At 39.1% G+C, this 23,790-nt stretch overlaps 1 protein-coding gene across 4 annotated transcripts in view; it reads right to left on the bottom strand.

The window, feature by feature from the left end:
• Window positions 1-23,790, bottom strand: part of LOC107319982 (contactin-3) — a 93,313-nt gene that overhangs the window by 15,756 nt on the left and 53,767 nt on the right. For all 4 annotated transcript variants that reach the window (XM_015875402.3, XM_085516168.1, XM_015875398.3 and 1 more), the window contains exons 4-10: window positions 20,914-21,117; window positions 20,502-20,604; window positions 19,315-19,499; window positions 11,996-12,132; window positions 9,679-9,808; window positions 8,283-8,433; window positions 555-682 (exon numbers count right to left, since the gene is read on the bottom strand). In XM_015875402.3, coding sequence (XP_015730888.2) covers window positions 555-682; window positions 8,283-8,433; window positions 9,679-9,808; window positions 11,996-12,132; window positions 19,315-19,499; window positions 20,502-20,604; window positions 20,914-21,117 — 1,038 coding nt within the window. The remainder of the gene's footprint in view (window positions 1-554; window positions 683-8,282; window positions 8,434-9,678; window positions 9,809-11,995; window positions 12,133-19,314; window positions 19,500-20,501; window positions 20,605-20,913; window positions 21,118-23,790) is intronic.

Here is a 23,790-nt window from a genome sequence, read left to right as displayed (position 1 = left end):
TTATGTACACAATTAGCTTTTGAAAGACTTGATATTTTACTGCCTGTGGTGTCCCTGAGCACTCCTGCAGCTGGAGCTTCTTCCACATCTTTTTCCATGAGCAAATAAGCATACAGCTCCATAGGGCTAAAGAGATTTTAGGACTGGAATGTATAATGACCTCTAATATTTTTGGTTGGCAAGAATTTCATACTTTGTTTTTTAACATGTTAAATAAAAAGAAGCGCAACAAGCTTGTTTTGTTTAGCTTTCAGGTAACTAAGTGAGAGCGTGGAAGAAAGTGTTCAGAACATCCTCATCTGAGCTCCCAGGGCCAAGAAATCTCTGTGCCAAAAGGGGAAAAGACAGAGTCCCTCTGTCTCTTTCCTCTCAGCTAACCAGAGATCAACCCTATTATTTTTATATATCCTTAAACATGTATTTTATCACACTTTACTTTTCAGCACTTTTGGTGTTTGTTCAAAGAGCTAATTCAGAATTCATCTGATGGCAGATTTCTGTTGCAGAGTTTACAGTTCAATGTCAACCTGACCCTCTTTTTCCAGCCCACCTACCTGTAACGACTAAATTTGTTGTCCCGCTGGCTGTTCCAAACTGGTTTGTTGCCACACAAGTGTAGCTTCCAGCATCAGCTTTGGTCACATTGGTTATTCTTAGTCCTCCATCCTTTAATAATGTGATTCTAAAAAAAATTACAAAGAGATTTTGAAAGTTATGGAATTGTTTTGTTGATAAAACATTTGAATACTCATTGTGTTACATTGGTATATCAAACTGCATCAGGTTCAACGCGGTATTTGGCAGTTTTGATGGTGTACACTGAGTATGGGTAATGCTGAGAAAACAGAAATACTCCTAAAAAATAGAAGTTAAGCAAAGGAGACTGAAAGGAGAGTCACATTACCAATAGATATGCAAGAACACCAACATCCCAACAGAGCTGAGATCCTGGACAACAGCAGTGGGACCTAAAGGCAAGGATGATTCAATTCCCTCTTTCTGGTCCTCCCATCTATCAAATCCTTACATGCAGAACCTTCAACCTGCTCTTCCAGTTGCTTCTATATGCAACTGCATATAGACCTGTACAACTATACATAACTGTTTAGAATAAAAGGGGAAAAAGAGATGAGCAACAGTTTCTTGATACATCAGTTCATTTCAAAGGCATCAAATGAATCACAGTGATGCTACGCTGCCAATCCCGTAGGCAGGTTAGCTAGCAGGCAGTTTGGAAACGTCCCAGACACCTCACAACCAGCTAAAGAGAATCAGCAGAACAGCAAACAACATTAATACTGGAGGCAAACCTCTAACAGCATTAGTTGTCAAGTCTCACGCAGTTGTCAAAGTACGTATCATCTGAGAAGGCAGCCATGTCCTGAAACTTAATACTGCTATCTTCCCTTTTCCAGAAGGGTCACAAGGGTTTTGTCTTCTTTATTCAGTACAATATTAAATACACATCCTTTCTGCTCCTTTTATTTTTAATATACGTGAGGGAAATTAGTATCAATAAATTGTCCCAGCTGACATTCAGTTCTCTACAAGAAGCAGATTAAGTCTTCAGTATTAGTGGGAATTGGGAGCACTTCCTTCTCAAAACTTGCCCCAGGCACAAGGTAAGCAGGATGCTCAACTGAAAACACAAGTTCCTTGTTCTTCTGCCATTCACACACTGTACCTAACAGCTCCATGCGAGCAGTGCTTGGGGTGAAGCTGCACATGCTACAGAGCTGACCAAGGACAAGGCAAGATTCCAGCTGCAGTGCTGGGCAGACTTACTGGACTGCAGGCAGGCACAGCTGGTATATACCTTGCATGGCATCTCATGGCCGAAAGGCAAGTTGGCCCTTAAAGGACATATGCTTCAGTGAACTGCACTGTCATTAACTATTTATACTGACTTATAATATAAATAATACAACACTATGATGGCATTATTTTTTAAGCAATGCATTTGAATCAATTTTTCAGGGAATAATGATGTTGGTGAATAAGGACAGCTTAACTCAGCTCAGAGTCTGATGGGTTCAGTGATCTTATCCACAACCTTTGGCTTCTCTGATCCTCCAAAAACATCTTCACCAACCTCAGACCACAGCAGTGGGATTCTACCGATCCTCTGTAGTTCTGCTGCTTTCCCTTAATAGCAAGTTCACCTAATCACCAGGCCACATGGAAACTGCATTTTGAATGTCTGAAAGCAGAGCAGTCTGGATTCATTCCACTGCATCACTGACAGTACAAAGCTCTTTGCAATGAAAAGCACTATAAAATTAGGCTCAACTTTTAACTGTTTTTCTTCATTATTTCCAATGTGTGTGTGTGTGTTATCTTTAAAAATGCACTATGTCACCCAGTATCGTGGCACCTGAGATAAGTTTCATTCATCATGAAAATGTTGATAATAAAGTAACAAGAAATGGTATTGCAAGAATGACAGAGAAGCCAATGTGGCATAATTTAGAGGCGCATTCTTAAGGAGAATGAATGCTGGCTGCCCAGGGCTCTATGTAGTCTGGCCCTGGGCAGTGCCAGGGATGGGGCACCCACAGCTCTGTGCAGCTGTGCCAGTGCCTCACCATGCTCAACATAAACCATTTCTTCTTTCACACCCGATCTAAATCTACACTTGCTCAGTTTCAAACCACTGCCCCTTGTCCCACCACCACATCCTCAGCCTTTTTTGTCCGTCCGCTGTATACACTGAAAAGCTGGAATCCTGTTTCCCCAGAGGCTCCAGGCTGAACAACCCCAGCTCTCTCAGCCTTTCTTCACAGGAGGCTGTGGTTCATCAGCTGTAGGACAGCTGACCTCCCTTGTGCTTATTGGATCATCCCAGAAAATTCTCAAGTAATATCTGGTTGCATTTATAATTAATTAAAATTTAGAATATGGTTTATAAGCATTTTAAATGTGACATGATTAATAAATTTTGTAGATAATTATAACTACATCAATAAAATGCGTTAAAATACATCAATTATGGCTGCAAGCACACTATGGAGTTTTCAGCCTTTTCACCTATCAGTATATACTGCAATGGCATGCACTGCATCTTCTACTTTGAAGCAGTTTCCAACAGAAAAGCTTCAAAAACAAACAAAAACCCAACAGCGATGACAAAGTCTTAGATCAAACAAACTATAAATAGGACTGGGCTATAGAATAGAAAATGTCTATTGTTTAATTAGAATGAAAGGAAAACACATTTTTAGAGTGCTCTGAGCTATCTCAAAGCCTAGCTCATCTAAGCCAATGAAGCAAGAGGCTTATTAAAACCTAGACATAGTTAAGAATCAAGTTTCTTTCTTTTTTTTCCAGAATAAAAAACAACAGCAACCACACAACAAATCAATTTCTGAAAAAAAAATAAATGATTGTCGAAATCTTTACTGGCAAATTAGAAAGAGCAACTCTTTACTTTTTCAATTACAAAGCAGTAAATGCAGCTCAGCTTATGTAAACGCAACACCTAGCAACAGTCCTAGCCCTTTCTGCTCAAAAATTAGACAAACTGACGTGTTTCGTACACCTGAAGTTACAAGATATTTGCACACTATGATAAAACTTCCTGCTGCCAGGAAGAGACCCAGATTTCTAACACAGAACAATAATACACCCCTTAGAGCTGCCAGTGTCTGCAGGAGTTCTTCCAATACATTTTGCTGAAGGCCAGCAATTTTCAAAGTGAATTTCATTTTCCATGACCTGCGTATTTCTGATGCGCCAACAGCAGGAACTTTAAGCCCTGTAAAATAAAGATAATTGGCTGAATAATGCTTTGGCACACATGCATTAGCACAACTGGAGGCTGACTTAAGGACCTATTTGCTCCTCAGATCAAAATGCGATTGACAAAAATGAAATCATTCTCTCTTGAGTAAAATGGTAGGAAATCAATCCTTGAGAAGACTCTCTTCTCCAGCAGCCAAAGGGATGGCATAAAGAAATACCTACAACAGCCAAATGTCCTAACTCATGTCCATGTTGTCATGCTCTTTGATTACTGTCAAAAGAACAGGAGTAGACTTCAGCGTTTCTGATTTGAGAGACGAAACGAGGAGAATCTTCCTATCCCACCTAAATTAGGAACACGGATTGGGGCAACACAGACCTTCCATCCAACTGAAGTTACATTCTCCATTAATTCTGCCCAATACCCCAGGGTGTGTTTCACTCATCGGGTCACAACCAGCCATGCAGAAAAGCCAGAATGAGAACACATACTTCCAATACTGACATGTTATTTTACTACAGTTGCAGACCACACTGTACTTCCAGGACTTTCAGATACTGGGAAAAATATCACTGGAGATTAGAAGACAAGTGATGCTCCAGGAAGCCAATCTGAAATCTGCTGACTTTCCTGTACGTTGTCTAAGAACATCCCCACTGTTCTGCATTCACTGCCCTCACTCCTGCTTGCTCAGGCAGCTGGGAGTGCCTTATATAGAGGCTTACATATATTACCAGTACTATGTAAAACTGTGTTAAATGGAAACATTGGTGCAGTACAACCACCCACCCAGTGAAGGGCCAGCAGATGCCTCAGGATTTAGGATTCCAGCTCTTCCAGTGCCAAGGCTGCCACTTGAAGTTGTGTGCCATTAATGAAAGCATTAATGAATGTAAATTTGTTCATCTTCCCATGTCAGGGCTTTCTTACTAAAATAACAGATAGTCAAACTAAATCACTGCCTTTTTATATTTGTCAGGTTATTCAGCAGAAAAGCCAAATATTTTAAACCCTTAGTGATCTGATAATAAATATAAACATATTACTTTCCAGTTCATAACTCTTCAGTACAAAGGATCAGTGGAAAGTGGGTCAAACCAGCTTTTTATATATCAAGCAAATTCCAACTAAATTAAATCAGATTACTTAACGAGAAAGCCAGCCAAAATAAGCTCCTATTGAAGCACTAGTAAGTAAATGCATTACTTTCCAGACCACAGCGTTTAAACTGTAACACAAAATGAAGTAAAAATACTTAATTTGAACTGTAGAGACGATAAAACCAGTAACTGAACCTTGTACGGATTGTGCAATGTTTTATCAAGAACGGTACCTCATCTTTTCTTTCCCCTTGAACTTGACATCACTTCATCACAGTGAAAGATGCTAAAACTGAAGGTTTTTTGAGAGACTTGCCTTAGGATGTTTGTTAGTGAAGGTAAAGTTTGTGGTGTCTTTTCATCTTTTTCTGCTCTTAGTATATTTACAAACATCTTGGAATGCAGGTGGATGAGCTTATAGATGAAACACTGCTCTGCACCAACTCAAAATCATAACCTTTCTCCAGCCATATATTAGAGCCATAATATAAAATCTTCCAAAGGGGTACATCGGACCACATTTGGTATTGCCTGCTGCTTTTGGAGGAGATAAACCAGGAAGGAGTGCATTTAACCTTGATTAAAATATCTAATACTCTTTTTTGAAATGCACATTAAGAAATAAAAGCTCATCCATCTGGAGATGAGGGCTTTCAGCAGAGAAGATGGAAGGTTTCCCCTCCTGGAGACACTGGGTGCTGTGATCTGCTATCAGGAGAACCTGCTCCAGAACAATAATATTTGAATAAAACAACCAGGATGCAACTTAACAACTGCAGACACTTTTAAATGGCCTGACAATATGAAACGATTGGAAAGAACAGCTTAAGTGAATACAAGCTGCTGCTAGCCCAGTGATGCACACAATCATAACAAGGGCTATAAACAGACCTGTGCCAGTTAACCATGGATTCTCACAGTCAGTACCTGATCTGGATGCACTGCAGACATTCTTACTAATTCCTGACTGTCATTTTCATTACATCTACGATGATTTGTTGCACATTTGCAAAGCTGCATTTTGGAGGGGAGTACTTCCTGCTTCAGTACCCAGTTCACTTCATTCCCATTTTGTGCCTTCACCTCTACATGCAGAAGTGCCTTAATTCTTCCACATGCCTTAATTCTTTCTGCATTCCACCATTCTTCACTGTCTAGTTCTCTTTATTCAAGTTATATTAAAATAAATAAATAAATGGAATATCTTGCAAAACTAACAAGAAACAAGACCGTGTTCTTTAACACTGAGCAATTTCTCAGTCCAAAGGCTCTCGAACCCATTTGACTTATACATTCCTCCCTCTACAAGACGTATGAGATTCAGCTCATTTAATTAAAATTTACTGAGTCATTATCCAAATCTTCTACATACTGAAAATGCAGCACCATTTAAAAATAAATTAGAAATACAAGCAACAGTGCCATCAAAATGAAAACCTTTCAGGCTTTACAGAAGTAATGTGATCAGTAACCCCAGTGAAACATAAATTCACATAGAACAAAACACTAGGAATACTCTGAAGTAGCACTTGGCTCTAATGCAGCAGAGCACTGATGCAGTGTGCCTGGTGCTGTGGGGATGGGACTGTTCTGGCACACCCCCCAGAGAGGACAGGCTCCAACACCTGCTTGAATGCACACAGAAACCCAAACATCCCACTGCCTGATGTTCAACAAACTGTTCTACACTTTGCTGAACAAACAAGTCTGTTACAGCACAGGGAAACCTACCAAACCAATGGCACTGTGATTCTAACTATTCACAGACAAATACATTGGGAAAACTGTACATGCACTTGTCCCTATGGGGCACAGTGCAAGAGCTGTACCCCCACAGGAACCACCTCCTGCAGGAGAAACAAACAGCTCACCATACTTTCTGAAGACTGCAGTTGCCCTGCTGGCTCTTCACAGGCAAACTCCAACTGACTCTGTGTATTTCTCACTGAGTGCTCTATGAGAGAGCCCGATCCACACTGCAGGTCTGAGAATCAAACACATTAAGCTCATTCTAAAGGTGTTCTCCTAAAGGTAAAGCACATGCTGCACCTCTGTGCCCAGCATTATCCCTTTTGGGAAGTCACTCCACTCTTTCTCTGCAATTAAAAAAGGCACCATCTGCCCCACCCCCTCCCATACCTCTCCATCAGAAATTTAGTTAATGGCTAAAAAATGTACTGCTAATTGGAAACTGAATGGGAGGAATTCTAGGACTGCAAGAAATTCATGAATTGCAATTATTCATAGCAGACAGTAATGAACTATAATGCTTCCTGCAAAGAATCACATTCCTCCTTTGCTCTGAAGGAAAGTGGACTCCATTTAGATTAATTCAGGAGCACTGCCTTGTTATTACATTCCCTCTGTAAGCCATTTATATGTGCTGTCACAAATACAGAGGGGCCATATACACCCTGGGCTTTATTCCGGAAATATCTGCACTTTGCAGAAATAAAAGGTGTAATTTGTGTTTTCAAGCAGACTCACAGATGTAAGCCGGCAGCATTACATGTGCTCAAAACACTGCCAGGACCTGAATATCACTTTCTTCCATTGGTACCATCACCACATCTGAAATCACTGACTGCTGCTTTGGAAGGGCAATTTGAAGCAGCCACAAAGACAGTGTCTGGTGTCTATCCAGAAAGCTCCAGGAGTCCAACTCCTGACCAGAACTCTTCAGACATACATGGAGCCCTGCATGGTCTGTGCACGTCTGACAGCTCTGAATATCCTGTCTAACCAGCACAGGTTATCTGCTGCTGACAGGCAGCTCCGACAGAGGCAGGAGCAAGAAGGATACCTCCCTCTGTGTTCTTTGAGGAATGATGTAAGGACAAAAGCTAGGAATTCTCCTACATGCAGAGAAGCCCATGATGCAAATCTGTATGCATTCTTACAGAAGTTATCAGAAAAAAACAACCAAGTATCGTCAAAAAGTGAGGGGCTTCACATAGCATCAGCGAACACTGCGGCCGTGTGTCACAGACTTCCTTATGAATGCGATACGATGTCATTACAAGACAACAGTAGGTTTCACAAAGAAAGAAAAACCAACACGGGACTTATTTTGAATGAGACTGTGCTTCCATTCAGGCACACAGCCAGCTACCAAGTCTGTGCTCCTGTGTCAAGCTCTATAATGACGGAAGCCTAATTTCCTGCCAAAATTCCACAACTGACAACACTTAAACAGATGAAGACTATTTATTGCGTGCCCTGTGAAGAAGGAGCCGTGGCTGCACAGACCAGGAAGACACAAGTGTTCCAAGTTGCTGGGTACAAGGAGACCCCTCAAGCCATACAGGGGAGCCTCCAAAATTACTGATCTCATCGCATCTTCTCGATTCAGAGACTACTGAATTAAAAATTATTTTAGGAGTTGCTTTGGCTTTTTTTCTTCCCCACTTAAAACAAGTAAACCAATATAGACTGGATACCTTTCATTTTCGTGTAGCTGCTCACCTCCCTTCTTCCAGGAACATCTGGCCTTGGGGGAAGCTTTTGGTTTGCATTCAAAATCAACTGTGCTGCCCATATGAACCTGAATCATTTTCTTCATTGGATTCTTGGAAAAATCTGGAGCAGAAGCTGGAACAGGAGGGATATACTGACAGTAAAATAAAGCATCTTGAATTGTATTAATGATTCTACTGTTCAGCACATACATGACACTTTTCAGCTTCCAAACATAATTAAAAACACAAATGAATTAGTTATTTCAACCAGATCTTCTGTTGGGGCAATTATGCATCTTTTCTTTATGCTGGTTACAGAAAACATAAATATTTCAATTTTGCAGAGTATGTCACCTAAAGAAGCAGGCACCTAAGCAGGGACCTAAGATCATGTTGCCTTCGCTGGAACTGGAACTCACTGGATACAACATGACTAAGTACACTACATCAGATTTGAGCTTACATGTCTTGCCTAACTCCAGTGAAGGCAGTCAGCATCAAGCCTCATTAAAACTCAAGGAATGTGGTGGATTCTACTTTTGTGCCAAAGTACAATGACAGATCACATATAATAAGAGAAAACTACAGCACAGCTCATTCTATATGAGCATGGGTTGTATGAACTAACAGTTCAGAACAGCACGTGGCTTCTATCTACGGCAACATGGAAATTCGTAAGGCGATTCAGGATTTTAGGAGAATGAGGCTGAGAGAGCAGTCTGCCGATTGAGCGTTACTGTATACAATATAAAGGGAATAACTCACGTCCAAAAGCACTGCTCCTGTAGGATTAGTTTTGATTTCACTCGGTGCTGGAGATAGAAATTGCACATGCATATTAATGCATGTGGAAGTCTGCAAGTTCCCTCTTTTTCTCAAGTAAATGGCTGCCATTTATTCTAGACTCCCACGCGCATCATTTGAATGACAGAGTGACAACTTCTTGTCCCCTCCATCAAGGAAGGCTGCCATAAGAGCAGCCCACTGCACTGCTCCCCTGGGAACACCAGAGGCACAATGCAGAAGGTCAGTGCAGCTGACTGATGTGATGAGCCAGGGCTGTGGCCAGACCTTGCGAGAGGTCTTCATCTCCAGGCCTGTGTCCAAGCCTCCGTATCTGCTCTTTGCCTAATTAATAATTTATTTGTGTTCTGTTTTAAAGCAATGAATGATTGGACTGCAAATCCTCTGGAAACAGATGAGTAAACTCCTCTGCACTGCAGATAAAAAGATATTAGGTTGACGAAAATGTTTATTTTGACAGTGCCTGAGGGAATTACAAGGCTGAAATCATTAGGAGGTGGAGTTCTGGGCAGGTGGACGGCGTGTGGAGAGGGAGGAGGAGGGCTATGATTTAGTAGAAAGGAAAAAATCTTACCTACAACCCTGAGCTCTGCACTTGAATAGATGACACCATGTTTATTTTCAGCTATGCACTGATATCTGCCAGAATCTGTCAGATTTAGATTCGATATCGTAAGTGCACCGTTTTCAATCTGGATCCTTCCCTGAACATTAAGAAAAATATCTTTACTCATGATTATTTCCTGTGAAAAGTTTAAAATAAGTAAGAAATTCGAATAGGACAGCATTAACATAACAAATGGGGCAGATGTAACAGCATGTACGTAAGAACAGTTCTAAAATAATCCATATGACAGCACTGAGATTTGGCAATACAGTGTATAAAATCAATTCTTCAAACTTGCCCAGTTTCAGAGGCTTTTTATTCTCAAATAGCCTTGCATTTCTCCAGAAATGTGGACATCGTACTAGGAAGACCAGAGCATCCAAAACACACAGATGGCTCTGGCATTTTACACTATTTAGAGATTTCACACTTGCCATTTGTTAATGAGCTCTCTGAGATACTATGCAGGAAAAAAAAAATAAAAAAAATCCAACAGTCATTAAATGGAAGACATATTTAAGTGCCTTAGAGCTGACAAGGCTACTGAATGAAGAACAGGGTGCTTCTCACCCTGATGCTTCCTGGAAAGCTCTATGAGTTTCAGTGGGAAGCAACTGCTTTGTGATGGAGTGATATGGATGGGTGACAAGAGGAATGAGTGACAACGACAAAACCAACAGCTTCTCCTTTGGGGAAAGACATAATAATTAACAGGACAAATGATTTTCTCAAAAACATCAGAACTTTTCTGGAGCAGCAATGCCTAGCAAAGGTCCTGGATGTGGCTCATCAGGCTTACTACAATAGTACTCACCCTGCCCTTCTATGGGCTCATACTCACAGCTGGCCCCAGCAAAGGGCAAATCCAGCTATCTCCATATAGCCAACACAGCTCAGCCCCTTCTGTGACAGATCCATTCCCAGTTAATTGCAAGTCAGACAAAGCACAAAACAGTCCCTAAAAGTAACAAGCCTAAATCTTCACGTCTTGTTTCTATTTCTAGCATCCTGAGCTCCTGTTGTTATTCCTCCTCACAAAAGATTCATTTATGGGGAAGGGAAGTTAAGTGGAATAACCGCAGCAGGAGATTTTTGTGGAGCAGACCCAGCATGAAGGAGGATTATCACAGGAGCTGAAGACAACTGATCATGATACACAAAGAATTCTTCTTCTGCTGTCTCCTTGGCGCCCGCCTTCAGTGAGTTAGTCCTACAGCGCACAGCCCTCAAGCGCTTCCAGAATCATGCTTATTCCCTTACATCATGCCTTCAAGGCTTGACACCAATGCTCCATGCTGGAGAACTGGGAAATGTGAATGAGAGAAAGTATTTTTGTACTTACTGAGGTACAAAAAAAAAGCATATTACCTCAGTGACTCCATATAATTTAGTAACTGCGCTCTTAAATCACCAATATATTCTGTACTCTGTCACTGAACCTGTCCACAAAACACCACCATTCCTTTTAGCGAGCATATAACTGTAACACCCTGAATGCTAAGAATTGTTTTTCAGTGTTCAGGTCATTTTTCATAGCCATCCACTGAACTCACTTGAGCAGTCCTTTCTTCGACTCTGGGTGCCAACACTGTGCACAGAATTCGAGCAGTCTTGACAGCAGTGGCCAAGGGCAAAATGCCCTCTTGCTACAGGCTACTGCCCCTAGTTTACATTTCCAATAACCTGGATTCAGCAGTTTTCTCAATGCACAGTGAGAACTAAAATCAATATGGGTACCAGGTGGTTTTTTGCACCTCTGATCTGGCAGACCTGCTAAGTATATTTTTCCCTGTCACCAACGTATGACTTTCCATTAAGTTAACAACAGCATTAAAACAAATACCGATGTTACACTGCTCTTTATCTTTCAAACATTGCAAATTTTGCCATCTTTTCTCAAGAAGTTTGCAAATGTTTTATTATTACCTTTAACAAAATTCCAATAGCAAATGTAAGACAACCATTTAAGTTCTTTATCCCTCTCTTACAGTTGCTAATCTATAATTTTAATTAACTTCCTTCTCCAGTCTTTCTTTATATAATTATTTCCATGGTTTTACCATTGCATTTTAATCTCCTTTTAGCTATTTCTCTACAGTATAATTTGTCTTTGAGTTACAGATATTGCAGCTTTTGATGTTTCCATCTGGATGCTCCTGAAGAACAAACATGAAGTACAAGGAGTATTTATCTGGACTGTTTACATGGACTTTCAGAATTCTCACTGCTATATGAAGTAGTGCTAATTTTGCATACCATTGTGCTCTTCAGAAATGAATGTTACCTCTACTGACAGTTGGTCTCCATTCTTCAGCCACCTATATGATGGTTTCGGCTTGCCACTTGCTCTGCAATCCCAGTATAAGGTATCCTCCACAGCAATTTCAGTATCTTTTATCATCTGGATCCAGTGTGGTTTTGCTGCAGATGAAATATCAACAAGAAAGACCCTAAAAAGTTGTTGTACCACCAGAGTCCCACTGGTTCTGTTTCAAGTCACTAATGAAAGAAATTACTCACCGTTCCTTCTAAACATTTCTATTGCAAGTAGTAAAACAAAAGAAAATTGAGATGACATATCACTAAAGCTGAACTAGTTGAACCAATATTAAAATCACTAATTCAGGAGCACAATCAACACAAATTTAAAAGTGAGGTAAATGTAAGACAAAGACATTAGCAGGATTATTGGAATTAAATAATTGATGCAGCCAAAATCATCAAATTAATGCTGAAGAGAATCTAAGGATCTCTGTTTCTGGATAATCTAAGCATATTACAGTGAGGCTACAGGCTATGCTTTTGTTCCTGCAACCAACAGCAAAAGCCACATAATGTACATGAGAGGCAGCCATGCAGGTAAACAATATTTTGTTTCAGCAATGCTTTGGCTACTAAATTGAAAACATCAGCTTCTAAAACACAATAGATATTTGGAATTTAATCCTTTATTTCCTTAAGTATGGATACCAACACTCTAAAATCAAAACAAAAAAAGACGACGCCAGTGACATATGAAAACATCACCAGTTTATAGATGAGTGACGGAAGCACCTAAGGTCAGATTAATTCCTGTTGAACTTCCTACTACAGTAGTGTTATAGCAGCAATTAATTCAGACTAGGGAAATTAATGACTCCCCTATGCTCGCAAGGGAAGTCTGCAGCACAGCTGAGAGCTGAACCTATTCTATTGCCAAAGGCACAAGACCAGCAGATCATCATTTGGATGAGGACGGGTTTTCATTTCACTAAAAAAGATTCGTTCATATAAATTCTCACTTCTTTTTCACGTTCAGAACAGCAATAAGATCTCAACACGGTCACATACTGTACCATACTTCTTGATACAAGGGATTATTTACGAATAAATATTCAGGATTATCTTCTCACAGAAAACTGTACTACATTGTATTCATTCAGATACTAACTTAGGAGGCTTTGGAATTCAACCAGTACTTGCTGACAGCGAAACCTCCTGTTACTCCTTTTGTTTTGCAGTTATCTTATGCCACATGAGCATTAATGCCTTTCACTGATTTGAGGTTCATGTATTTTTTACACTGTCTTTATCAAGGTCAGCTGTAGAAGACAGAATAACCTGATCTTCGTGTCAGACAAACATACTACGCCTATTTTACTGATATTAATGTTGGTTAAATATTGAAAGCTAACCCCGCCACATTGGAGTTTAAAAAATAAAAGGAAGAGCCATTGCTTTATCTCACATTGCCACTTGGAGCAGGTGTCCCATATGTGTCAAGAGGATGAAAGCTCAAGCCTCCATGTCAGCACGGTTCCTGCACTTTGCATACCTAAATATTTATGCAACAAGCAACAGTACCTGAATTATTGAAGGATCCATACATGTGCAATATTTCACATCTGCTGAGTATCTCCACTTGAAAGTAGGTTAACTGTAGTCTATTTTCAAGTTCACGATCTTGGATTCAGTTTCATTAGAGAAAAGAACACACCGACTTCTCTGTAAATTTGCATTTTAGGACTTTTTGTTTTAGATATTTCCCAGTAGGAGGGCACTCCTAGTTCTCCAGGGTGTATATAATAGAAGCATGGCAGCAAGAGCACCACTCAGAAAAGAAATGAACACAGCTTCAAAGGCCACAGTGGGTGAAATTCATGGTACTTGATCATTTGCAAGAGCCTTGATTTAGATTTCAGTGATTTCCTTGAGGGCAGTTCTTCGTCTCTTCCAATTACTGACCGAGGAATCCAGCAGCAAAACAAATACTCTTTTCAATCTTCCATGTCTAAAAGTCTCTAAAAATTACTGTAGAAAATATCAGAAATTCTTTGAGAAAAATAATTCAGCTAACGAGTTCAAAATTGAACAGACAGCATAAATGGGGCAATTATTCCATGCAATGCTCCGAAACTTAGCAAAGATGTCCATACTACAGCAGCTGAGAAAACAGCAGACAGGAGGTCCTGCTTTAGTAGATCTCCAGTTCCTTTCAGAAGACAAGTACTGCTCCAAACTCAGCACCACCCTTCTCATCCACCCTGCACAAATGTACCAGAATGATTCTGAACAAAGATTGCTCTTGAGTTCTTCCCACCAGCAGGCAAATGTCACCAGCTTAGAACATCGGGCTTCATTCTGGAGACACTAACGCCTTATCTGTGCTTCTGAAGGAGGACCGTAATGACTTGGTATGAAGCCTCACTGAGCTGCTGCATTGGTTTGGTGCATAGCCCTGATCTTCCTGAGGAGATGCCACTCCTTCATCCTTAAGCACAGAACAGGTAAATGGGCAACATGCCTTCACTGAGATGAAAAAGGAAGGATGTCCTGTAAGTCATGAAGTTGGAAGTTACTTTTAATGGAGATTGTAGCACAACATTTAGGATCAGGATAGAAGTCAGTGCTGTGAGTATTTGCAGATCTCTGGAACTCTCAGTACTATCTTCATGAAAGATGTGAAAAAGGTTCCCTTAAGACAAAATACTTGTAGGTAACTGAATTTCTAAACAATGTCAGCCATCAGCATCATGGTCAGTTAGCAGTAAAGGCACCAGCCTGTATTTTGCTTCAGTTGTTATTGCCTCATATATTCCTTGTAATAACTCACAGTCCCACAGGCATGAAGTAATACAAGTGAGTAATTTGATAAAATTTAGCCTCAGTGACAGGGAGAAGACTCAGTCATCTTTTCCTGGAGTGAATATGACCACCTTGTTCTTCCAGCTCATAGGCCAGGCAGGCCATCCCAGTGAAAACAGCTCACTCTTCATTAGACCCAGGGGAATCTCTTTAAGCCGTAAGGCAAGAAAGACAATTCTTTTTAGATTTTTAAGAAATCCCTTTACGATAACTGTTCTGGGTTTGGTAGGAGTGAAGACCAACTGCAATGAGTGAATGGGCTGAAGCTCTTGGAAGCAATGGCTTGGGGCTAATGCTTTTCAGAAGCTGTGTTGAGATCTAATTTGTAAACAATTTGGGGGTACCTTGCAGTGTCCTCAGCATCCATGACGCATGCCAGCAAGAATATTTAAATCCAACTTCCTTCAGAGTAAGAGTCTCCCATAAAAAGCTCCTTTTCAGTCCTCTACACCAAAGAGCATGAGAGCATTCAAGAAAGGCTAAGCTTCAGGACCACGGTTTCTGTGCTCTCCCAGGGAGTGCTGAGGCTGCTGTACCTCAGCTTGGAAGAAGACGACTACAGGATGGTCCTTAATTAAGGCTCACACATTAGATGTAGTCTGCTTATACACGTCTTTACTTTGAAAGTTACAGACTGAAACCCATCCAGAAATCTCTTCTGAAAACACCTTAGGATAGCTCAGCAGTCAGGCAATAAATCAGAGTAGAAAAGCACTTTCCATAGCTCAAGAAAAAGTGGCTATGAAGCATACTGGGAATTCACAAGGTTTTGCAAAAACAGAAAATGTAACCTCTTTTTTTCAAGGTAGTATCTCTGAAAGTCAGACTGTGACACTCATACTGATGCCTACAGCAGGGATCAGCCTACTTTTATCTCAAAGATTCAAGTGAATTTAAGAACTGATAACTTTTGGGGTTTTTTTTTGATAAAACAACCAGGCCCAAAGCAGCACGTCATAACTTCCATTCACAGATACCTGAAAACATTATTTGTTTATTTATTTGCACTTCCATTCAAAATATATACGCTCTGAAGCACTCACTGCATTGCTGGGGAACATTTAGCATGCCAAAAAAGTTGAACAAAGTACCTCTGAAGAAAGGCCATTAAATTATGAGGTAGTATTGACAATTAAACTTCAAGCTGATCAATCAGAACTTCCTCAGTGTTATTCAGCTGTTTACAGTTCTGCAGCCAATGACTTCAGAACATCCCCATGAACAAGACAGACTTGGGACAAAAGCTCTGAACAATGAAGCTCTTCCACACTGAGCAGTAATGTGCCTTCAGTGCAGCCTTGGTGGTACATTCTTACCAAAACTTCAGGGTTCTTTTTTGTTGTTGCTGTTCCATGTATTTTGTATTTTATATGCAGGTTATTCATTACTGGGCGTCTGTATTTACATACAATGGAAATCCTGCCAAGTGAGCAGCAACGGCTGCTGTTATAAGCAAGTAGGGGCGACCTTGCTGGCCAGCTTTGACCATCAGTACCCAGATCAGCACAATTGCCTTTTGCTATCCAGTCTGCTGCAGAACTAAAGCAGAACAGCAGATTTTTTCTCCTTGTTAAACATTTTACCTCAGTACAGTCAAGCATGAGTTCCATTAAATCAACACGCACTAATTAAGAGTATTTTTCTTCAATTACCCTTTAAATTAATTGCTTTACATATCTCTGCCATGTTACATGTTGTTTAATTGCATTTTAAAATGCAAAAATGTAACCATTTAATTTCATCTCATTTTTCCATGCTATGAAAAGTCATGGATTCTTTCTTCTATTATCTCTTTGTGAAAAAGGGTGATGACAAATGAATGTACTACTGAAGTGAAGCAAATTATTTATATATTCAGGTTTTATATTAATTCATAGTTAGATAATCTCATCCTATATTTAGCACATTTTGAATTCCACCGAGGAGAAAAATGTCATTAAACACATGTTGGAAGTGCACAGGGGACACTGAACTGAACATTTGATGTTGGGCTTTTCTTGATAAAATCCTTCATGAGGAAAAAGGAAGATTAATAGTCTGTTAGTAATGTTATGAAAGAACCCAGAATCTGTTTTAGCTGAGTTGATTGTTCAAATAGATATTCTACGTCTTTGGTGTTACATTTAAAACCCACAATGAAACCAGAAAAAAAAAAAAAAAAGAAGAAAAAAAAAAGAGCCATTTTATTTTTCTATAGTTACAGAAGTGCACAGGATTTCCAAACTCAAGCATAAAATCCATTTTGAGATAACTACCATGGGCACAACTGACATCGAGTCTACATTCAAGTGCTTCATGAGTTCAATACCACAACTCACTACGGAAAGAAGAGGCAGGACAGCAGAGTAAACATAACTGATTGTTAAATCAAACAACTTAGGCACCGAAATCCCCAAATTCAGAATTCAAGATTTACAGTCTAGAATCACAGAACTGCTCAGGTTGGAAAAGACCTTAAAGATCATGAGGTCCAGCCACAACCTGACCATGCTGCCCTAACTAACAACCCTCAGCTAAATCATGGCCCTGAAAGGTTTCAATTGTTCACTAACTAAGCAAAAACTATTTCACACAGTCATTTAGGGCAGCCTGATGTCTCATTTACAAATAAGTTTTTAAAATCTGGAAAGAAAATCCAGTATTTTTAGTCAAATTGCACAATTTTGCTTATATCTTTTTCACCTGCCAGGGGATGGACTTTACATTTTGAAAACATTAATCCTAACTCCTTTTAAAGCTTTTTGGGGAATCCAGTTGCCATATTATCTTCGGTTACAGAACACTATTAAACTACATCAAGAACAATTCTCCTGATTCTCAAGAAGTTTTAAAATTACCCTTTTCTGACTGCAGAATTGTTGGGATTCTATTTGTAGAAAAGAAAGCAAGTAACAAAATAAGAAAAATTACTTAATTCTGCAGAATGGGTTTCATTAAGCAAAACAAGCAAAATAAAGTAGTTGGAGTACCATTAATGATATTACAAGTCTCATTATTTTCTTCAGTCTAAGAACCATATTAGGGATGGATCTAGGACAGGCACACATTAATAGTGGAATATTAACTCTATTCAAGGGTTCTGATCCCTTTCTGGATTGGTAATGAAAATGTTCAGACTGAGCATCTGCAAAACACAATTTACTTCTCTCAGAACTACAACTCGCTTGCTTTTATTGATTAGTAACATCTTTTATTTGAGATCAGTGCCCTTTAATGACAGAAAAAGAACTTTGGAAGTAGCACAAATACTTCAAAATCACTCACCTTCGTAAATACATTATGAGAACTAACGAACAAACCAATTCTATCTGGTGTGTGCTTTACAGCTGCTCTGACCCAGAACTGCTGTAGGAGTAGTGACCAAACTGACTTACAAATCACAGCTCACTTTAAACTTTTGAAACAGCTTTATAAAAGCTGTATGATGAAAAGTATACTGCCAAGTTTATAACTGCAGATAACACTGGCAGAGAAAGCATCTTAGCTTTTTCATCCTGTTATCTGATACCTAAAAGATCTAAATATAACTAGCATATGTGAAATTTAATGTAACTACTTATTTGGAAATTGGAAGGGGGGAAGGAATATCTTATTTCCTCCCAGTTTACAACTTGCTTCTTCAATTAAAATCATTGTTGACTGAAATCTGCCTTGCTGCCCTGTTCCAGTGAACAGTGGTTTCCCATACAAAGAACCCAGTGGCACAGTAGGTTTGCACTGTGCTTTTCCACACTACAACGAAATAAAATCTTTGCTCAAATATGATGAAAACATTCCAAATCGAAGACTGAATCAGTCTTTAAATTGCCATTTACCTGAAGAAAATTAAATTTGCAAAGATCTGGCTTTGACAAAAATTGTCAATTACCACTTTGTTGCAAACCGTTCTAGCTTTAAACCACCAACATCATGCTTTGCTGATATTCATTTCACTCTATAGTCTTAAATGCACAAGAGACTGTCAGTTTCCTAGCTATTAAATTTCCTATTATTTCATTTCTTATTCTAGAATATATTATCCTATTTGTTTACTCTTTTAAAAAGTAAACTTGTTATTTATTTTTGAAAGCAAAGAATTGGCAAAATCCATCAATAACCTTTTCCTAAAGGAAGATAAAACTGCTATTTCCTGAAAATGTGAGGCCTATACAATCCCCTGAATGAATCTAATCCACCAGAAATTTACTTTTTCACCATTGGACCAATTAAAGGTGTTAAATACAGACATATATCATTCCAACATTTTTCTAAGCAAGCACAATCACCTCCTGCATTACTCTGAGCAATTCTTTTGAATCAAAAGCGTTATGCAAAACATTGGTGAAGAAGTTATCTTGGTTCTCTGCAAGAAGCCAGGAACTTTTATGAACAATTTTGCAATAGTATTATAGAAGCTCTAAACCCAAAACTAATTGATAGTGGTTTATGTTTCATGTGTAAAGAAGGATAAGAGAGAGGGAAAAAGAAAAAGTTTCCTACCGTAGTAAGTGAGACGACCTCTTGCAATGTTTTTTCCTCTCGAGTTTTCAGTAATACATTCATACAGTCCTGCATCCTCCTGCTGGAAATTAGGTATTTCAATCATGCCATTTGACTTCCTTAGCTTTATTTTGCTTGGAAATGGCAGACCGTCAGTTCTTCTCCAGTTAATCTGAGGCACGGGGCTAAACAGAAAATAATGAGATTTCAGTAAACAACTTCGCTGCAAGCACTTGATTGTAAAAATTAGGTACTTAAACTAATATGCAATAAAGCCCCAAAGTGACTAAAGCTTGCATTAAAAGTAGTATTCATACTGTACATGACAGATGGTCAGACAGCATGGTTACTGATTTACATATGCTGTTCTGTTCCTCATGCTATTATTTATGGCATCAGATTTTTCACGAGTATCTGAATGTCCAATCACTGTAGAATTTCCAGTAAATCACCACTGGCCTCCCCTGAAGACAGGAGAGATTTACCACTGTCCTCAAAGGAAGGGGAATCAAGGTAAGCCCCAGGTTACATCTTAGAAGAGCCATTTATTCTCTGATAGGTAAAACTTTCCCTCATGTAGCTGGGGAAAAGAAGCAATAGCATATGATTAAGTTACCATTCTGGAGTTTAAAATTATGAACACCTGACAAATCTGCCTGCAAATAAACTGCACAGTGGTTACCAAATACGTTTACAGAAACATAAATGCATTCTCAAAGCATTTATGAAGGAGAAAAGATATCAATTATGTGTGAAATGTCACTGAGAAGAGGAACGCATTTTAATCTTGATTTCAGTTATAAAAAAAGTTCAACATTAAGAAAACATCAAGTACATTTCACAGTAAAATTCAGTCCAAATTGTCACCGACTTCAACAAGAGATCCTTTGCACTGAGAAAGTAGAGCTACCTCAAAGGACATCTGCAAATCTCACTGATCTTGCCCAAGAGAATTAAAAGTGAAACGTAAATTCCTGCACTGCAAACATACACATTTTAATTCTAAACAACAACAGAAGTGCCTTCAAGGCTCTTTCACACCTTATTCCAAGGCAGTAAATGTGATGGGTCAAAACTCAATCTCTGGAGAAGTCTACCAAAGAGGTGGTGCCCAATGCCCACACCTGTCGTGCAAACAAACTCCAACATGCTTCAGCTTTACAGTATGGGTGAAGATGAGAACTTACTTCCCTAGTGCAAAGCATTCCAGTTTCACAGTTGAGCCTTTCGCTGCAGGAAGTGTCTCAGGAAACTGAACTTCTATTTTGGGTTCGTATTCTCCCATCACACCTATGCCAGACAAGTGAGAAAAGACATCTTTCATTTTTGAAGCCATCATTCTCTAAAACACTGGATAACACTGCATTCAAAATTTATTTCTCTTGCACTTCGTTTAGAAACTCACATGCAGTGACCTTACAATGAGAACACTGACAGATGTAGCAGAGGAATGCACAACAAAAAACAGTTTATCTTCTTACAATACTGTGAGGCTGCACCAAAGGTTACACTGCCACAAAAAAACATTCACTGGAAACTAGCTGTTTGTAGCACAGTGAAAGTAGTGTTATTTAGAGACTGGGAAAAGGAAAGCCGTACCATCAGTGCGCAGCACGAGAGGGGTTGGTGACCCAAGGACCTGGCTGTTTGTCACAGTGCTGGTTACAACACAGGTGTAATTTCCCACATCTGAAGGCTCCACCTTGGCGATGTAGAGGTGGCCAGTCTCCTGAGACACAAATCGCCGGCTGTCCTCTTGGACAAATGATGGATACTCATTGAAGATCCAAGCAAATGACAACTCTGGTTATAAAAATAAAGAGGTTTGGTAATGCTGTTGTTTTTTTTTTTTTTACCCCCCACCCACATTTTTATTTTCATAGGTCTTTATTTTACTGCATCTTATATATATATATATATATATATATATATATATATATATATATATATATATATATATATATGTATGTATATATCATATATAAATCTATGTTACAGGACCAGAGAACCAGTGACAGGGGAAAAAAAAGCATCAGAAACAAACAAAGCTAAAAAGGCTAAAGCTGAATACTTTGTCAACAAATCCAATCCTCTAGCTCAAGAAAAACATGAAAACAATTCCAAATCTTTTACACAAGGATCATCATTTTGATCCACTCATTTACAACTTAATATGCAGGGGAAGAGACAGCAAAAATGAGACTGTACTTTCCTAAAATGGAAATTTCACGTATTATCTACAGCCCAGCTAGATACCTGAGAGAAACAGCACTGGCAAATGCAGCTGAAAAGAACATCCAGAGATCCATAAACACCTGGAAGAGCTCAGCACACAGCAAAACTACATTTTTGGTACAAAAATTTGATCTCTGCACGAAACAGCACTTCTTTATGGACACTTTAAAGGAAAACTGCACTTGAAAAGATAAATCAAGGAGATTGGGCATAAATTACATGTAATTATTTTTTCTCTGAATACCATTCTGAGCTGTGCGAAAGCCCCTTCCTGTGTGAGGCCGTGTGCCTGTTGCATTCATATCCTACAGAATGAAAATAAATTAATTTTTAATAGTTTCCCAGGCAAGAAATTATTTTTCACCCAAGTGCCACTCAGCTGAAAGTTTATGAAAAGATTAGAGCTTCTACAAGTGTTAATTGGAAACGATTATAGTTTGATTGACCTGCCTTGGCACTGAAGTATCTCATAGCATTTGCATTGCCCCTACAAAATGGAGATGATCCATTTTTGCACAGGTTTCATTTGGAAGCGCAGACATTTGGATGCAGTTGTGAAAAGAAGATCAAGTATTTCAGAACTCCCATATCTGAGTATGAACACGCAGCCAGGAAAGCGCTAAGCCAACAGGACAATTTAACAAAAGGCAAGATACTGCAGATAAAAAAACACTCAAGAAATTAAATTATTAAAATATTTATGATCTGGTTAATGTAAAAAGGGCATCAAATGAAATAGCTCATAATTGCATTTAATTTTCTTCTATCAATATTTAAACTCCTTCCATTACCATAATTTTGCCGGAACAGTGACTATGAACAACTGACATTCTCAGTTATATTCTCAAGAGTTAAACTTCCATTGTAATGGAATTTTTGGTTGGTGAAAATAACCATCTACCCTTCTAGACTTGTCACACTTCAAGTGAAACAATGGACTCACCTAAAAGTTTCTTCCTACGCAAGACAAGAGGTTGAATTTATTGTAACAAAGGCCAACACAGATTGGTTATGAAAAGACAGAGCAATTATTAGAATGGAAAGGAAAACCCTGTAACAGAGGGTGACTTCAGCAAGATGTCTGCGATATGCCTCAAGAGGCCCATAAGAAAGTCATACACATCCAGTCTACAACACAAGTCCTGTATAGCTCCACTCTTATCTAACTGACACCAAGATGCAGTGTCAGTTCTCTTGTTAAGAGAGGGATATGTGAGCAGAGTGCAGCACTGAGAGGCACCACTGATGGCACTCCCCACAGTCATCACCATGCAGTCCTCCATCAACCACAGAATAACTAAGGAAATGAATAAAGTGATGGAGCAGGTCTACGGGGTCTGAGAGGGACCACTGCCTCTTTGTATGGTCTTACTAAATGGGAAAGGCTAGAAAACCATATTTTATCATAGAAGTGAGGGATGAGAACGATTCTAAGACCGAGAAAACTGTAACACAAACTAGATATCAAAGCAGGAACATTAGGAAAAGAAAAAAAATAAACTCATTTTTAGCTTTGTATCAAATTCAGACATCCAAAAGACACAACACTTTGGGAAGCCAGGCTTTATCATTTCTGGTACTTACTTATTAGCTAATTGCTCTGATGAACTTAAGATACTATTTTATTTAAAACCCAACAAAAAACATACAACAGAGATGGCCAGATCTGTATACTCAGAGGAAAATAAGCAGCTTGATTTTGTCACCATTACACTGGGTTAGGTTGAGAGTAAATTCACTGAAATCAGCCCTTATGGTTATGAAAGCCATACAAAGTATATTCCAGTTCGATTAGATCCTTCAATAGCCTATGAATGAGCCCTCCTGGAAACCTAATTTCCTGTTATATGTATATTTTCATTGACTCTATTAAAAATGGAGAGTAGCATTTCTTTCACCAGTGCCCCACAGCCACTATCTCATTCTGTATTTACTGTACTTTACAAAACAGTATTCTGATTTTTCTACAAAAAATTCACATTAAGCAACTTATTCAGTGATTTATTATGTTTACACCCTTTGCTTGTTGCACCTCAAGGGACATAAACTCACTTCCTTTCTGTCAATTACAAATTTTCAGTTGATTTTCTGTTATAAATGAAAGCAATACATCTCTCCTGGGCTTCCTCAGAGAACGAAGCCTTTGCTTTCCAATGCATTTTTTCCTTATTTGGAGAGTGTACATGGATAAGGTATTAGAAATTACTGTTATTACTCAATTTTTATTTGTTTGCTGCGTCT

This window comes from Coturnix japonica, chromosome 15, assembly GCF_054131305.1.
Source record: "Coturnix japonica strain WE chromosome 15, WE-NBRP24, whole genome shotgun sequence".
Classification (NCBI taxonomy): Eukaryota; Metazoa; Chordata; class Aves; order Galliformes; family Phasianidae; genus Coturnix; species Coturnix japonica.
Note: the sequence above shows the minus strand (reverse complement) of the source record. Positions and strands in the feature narration are given on the sequence as shown.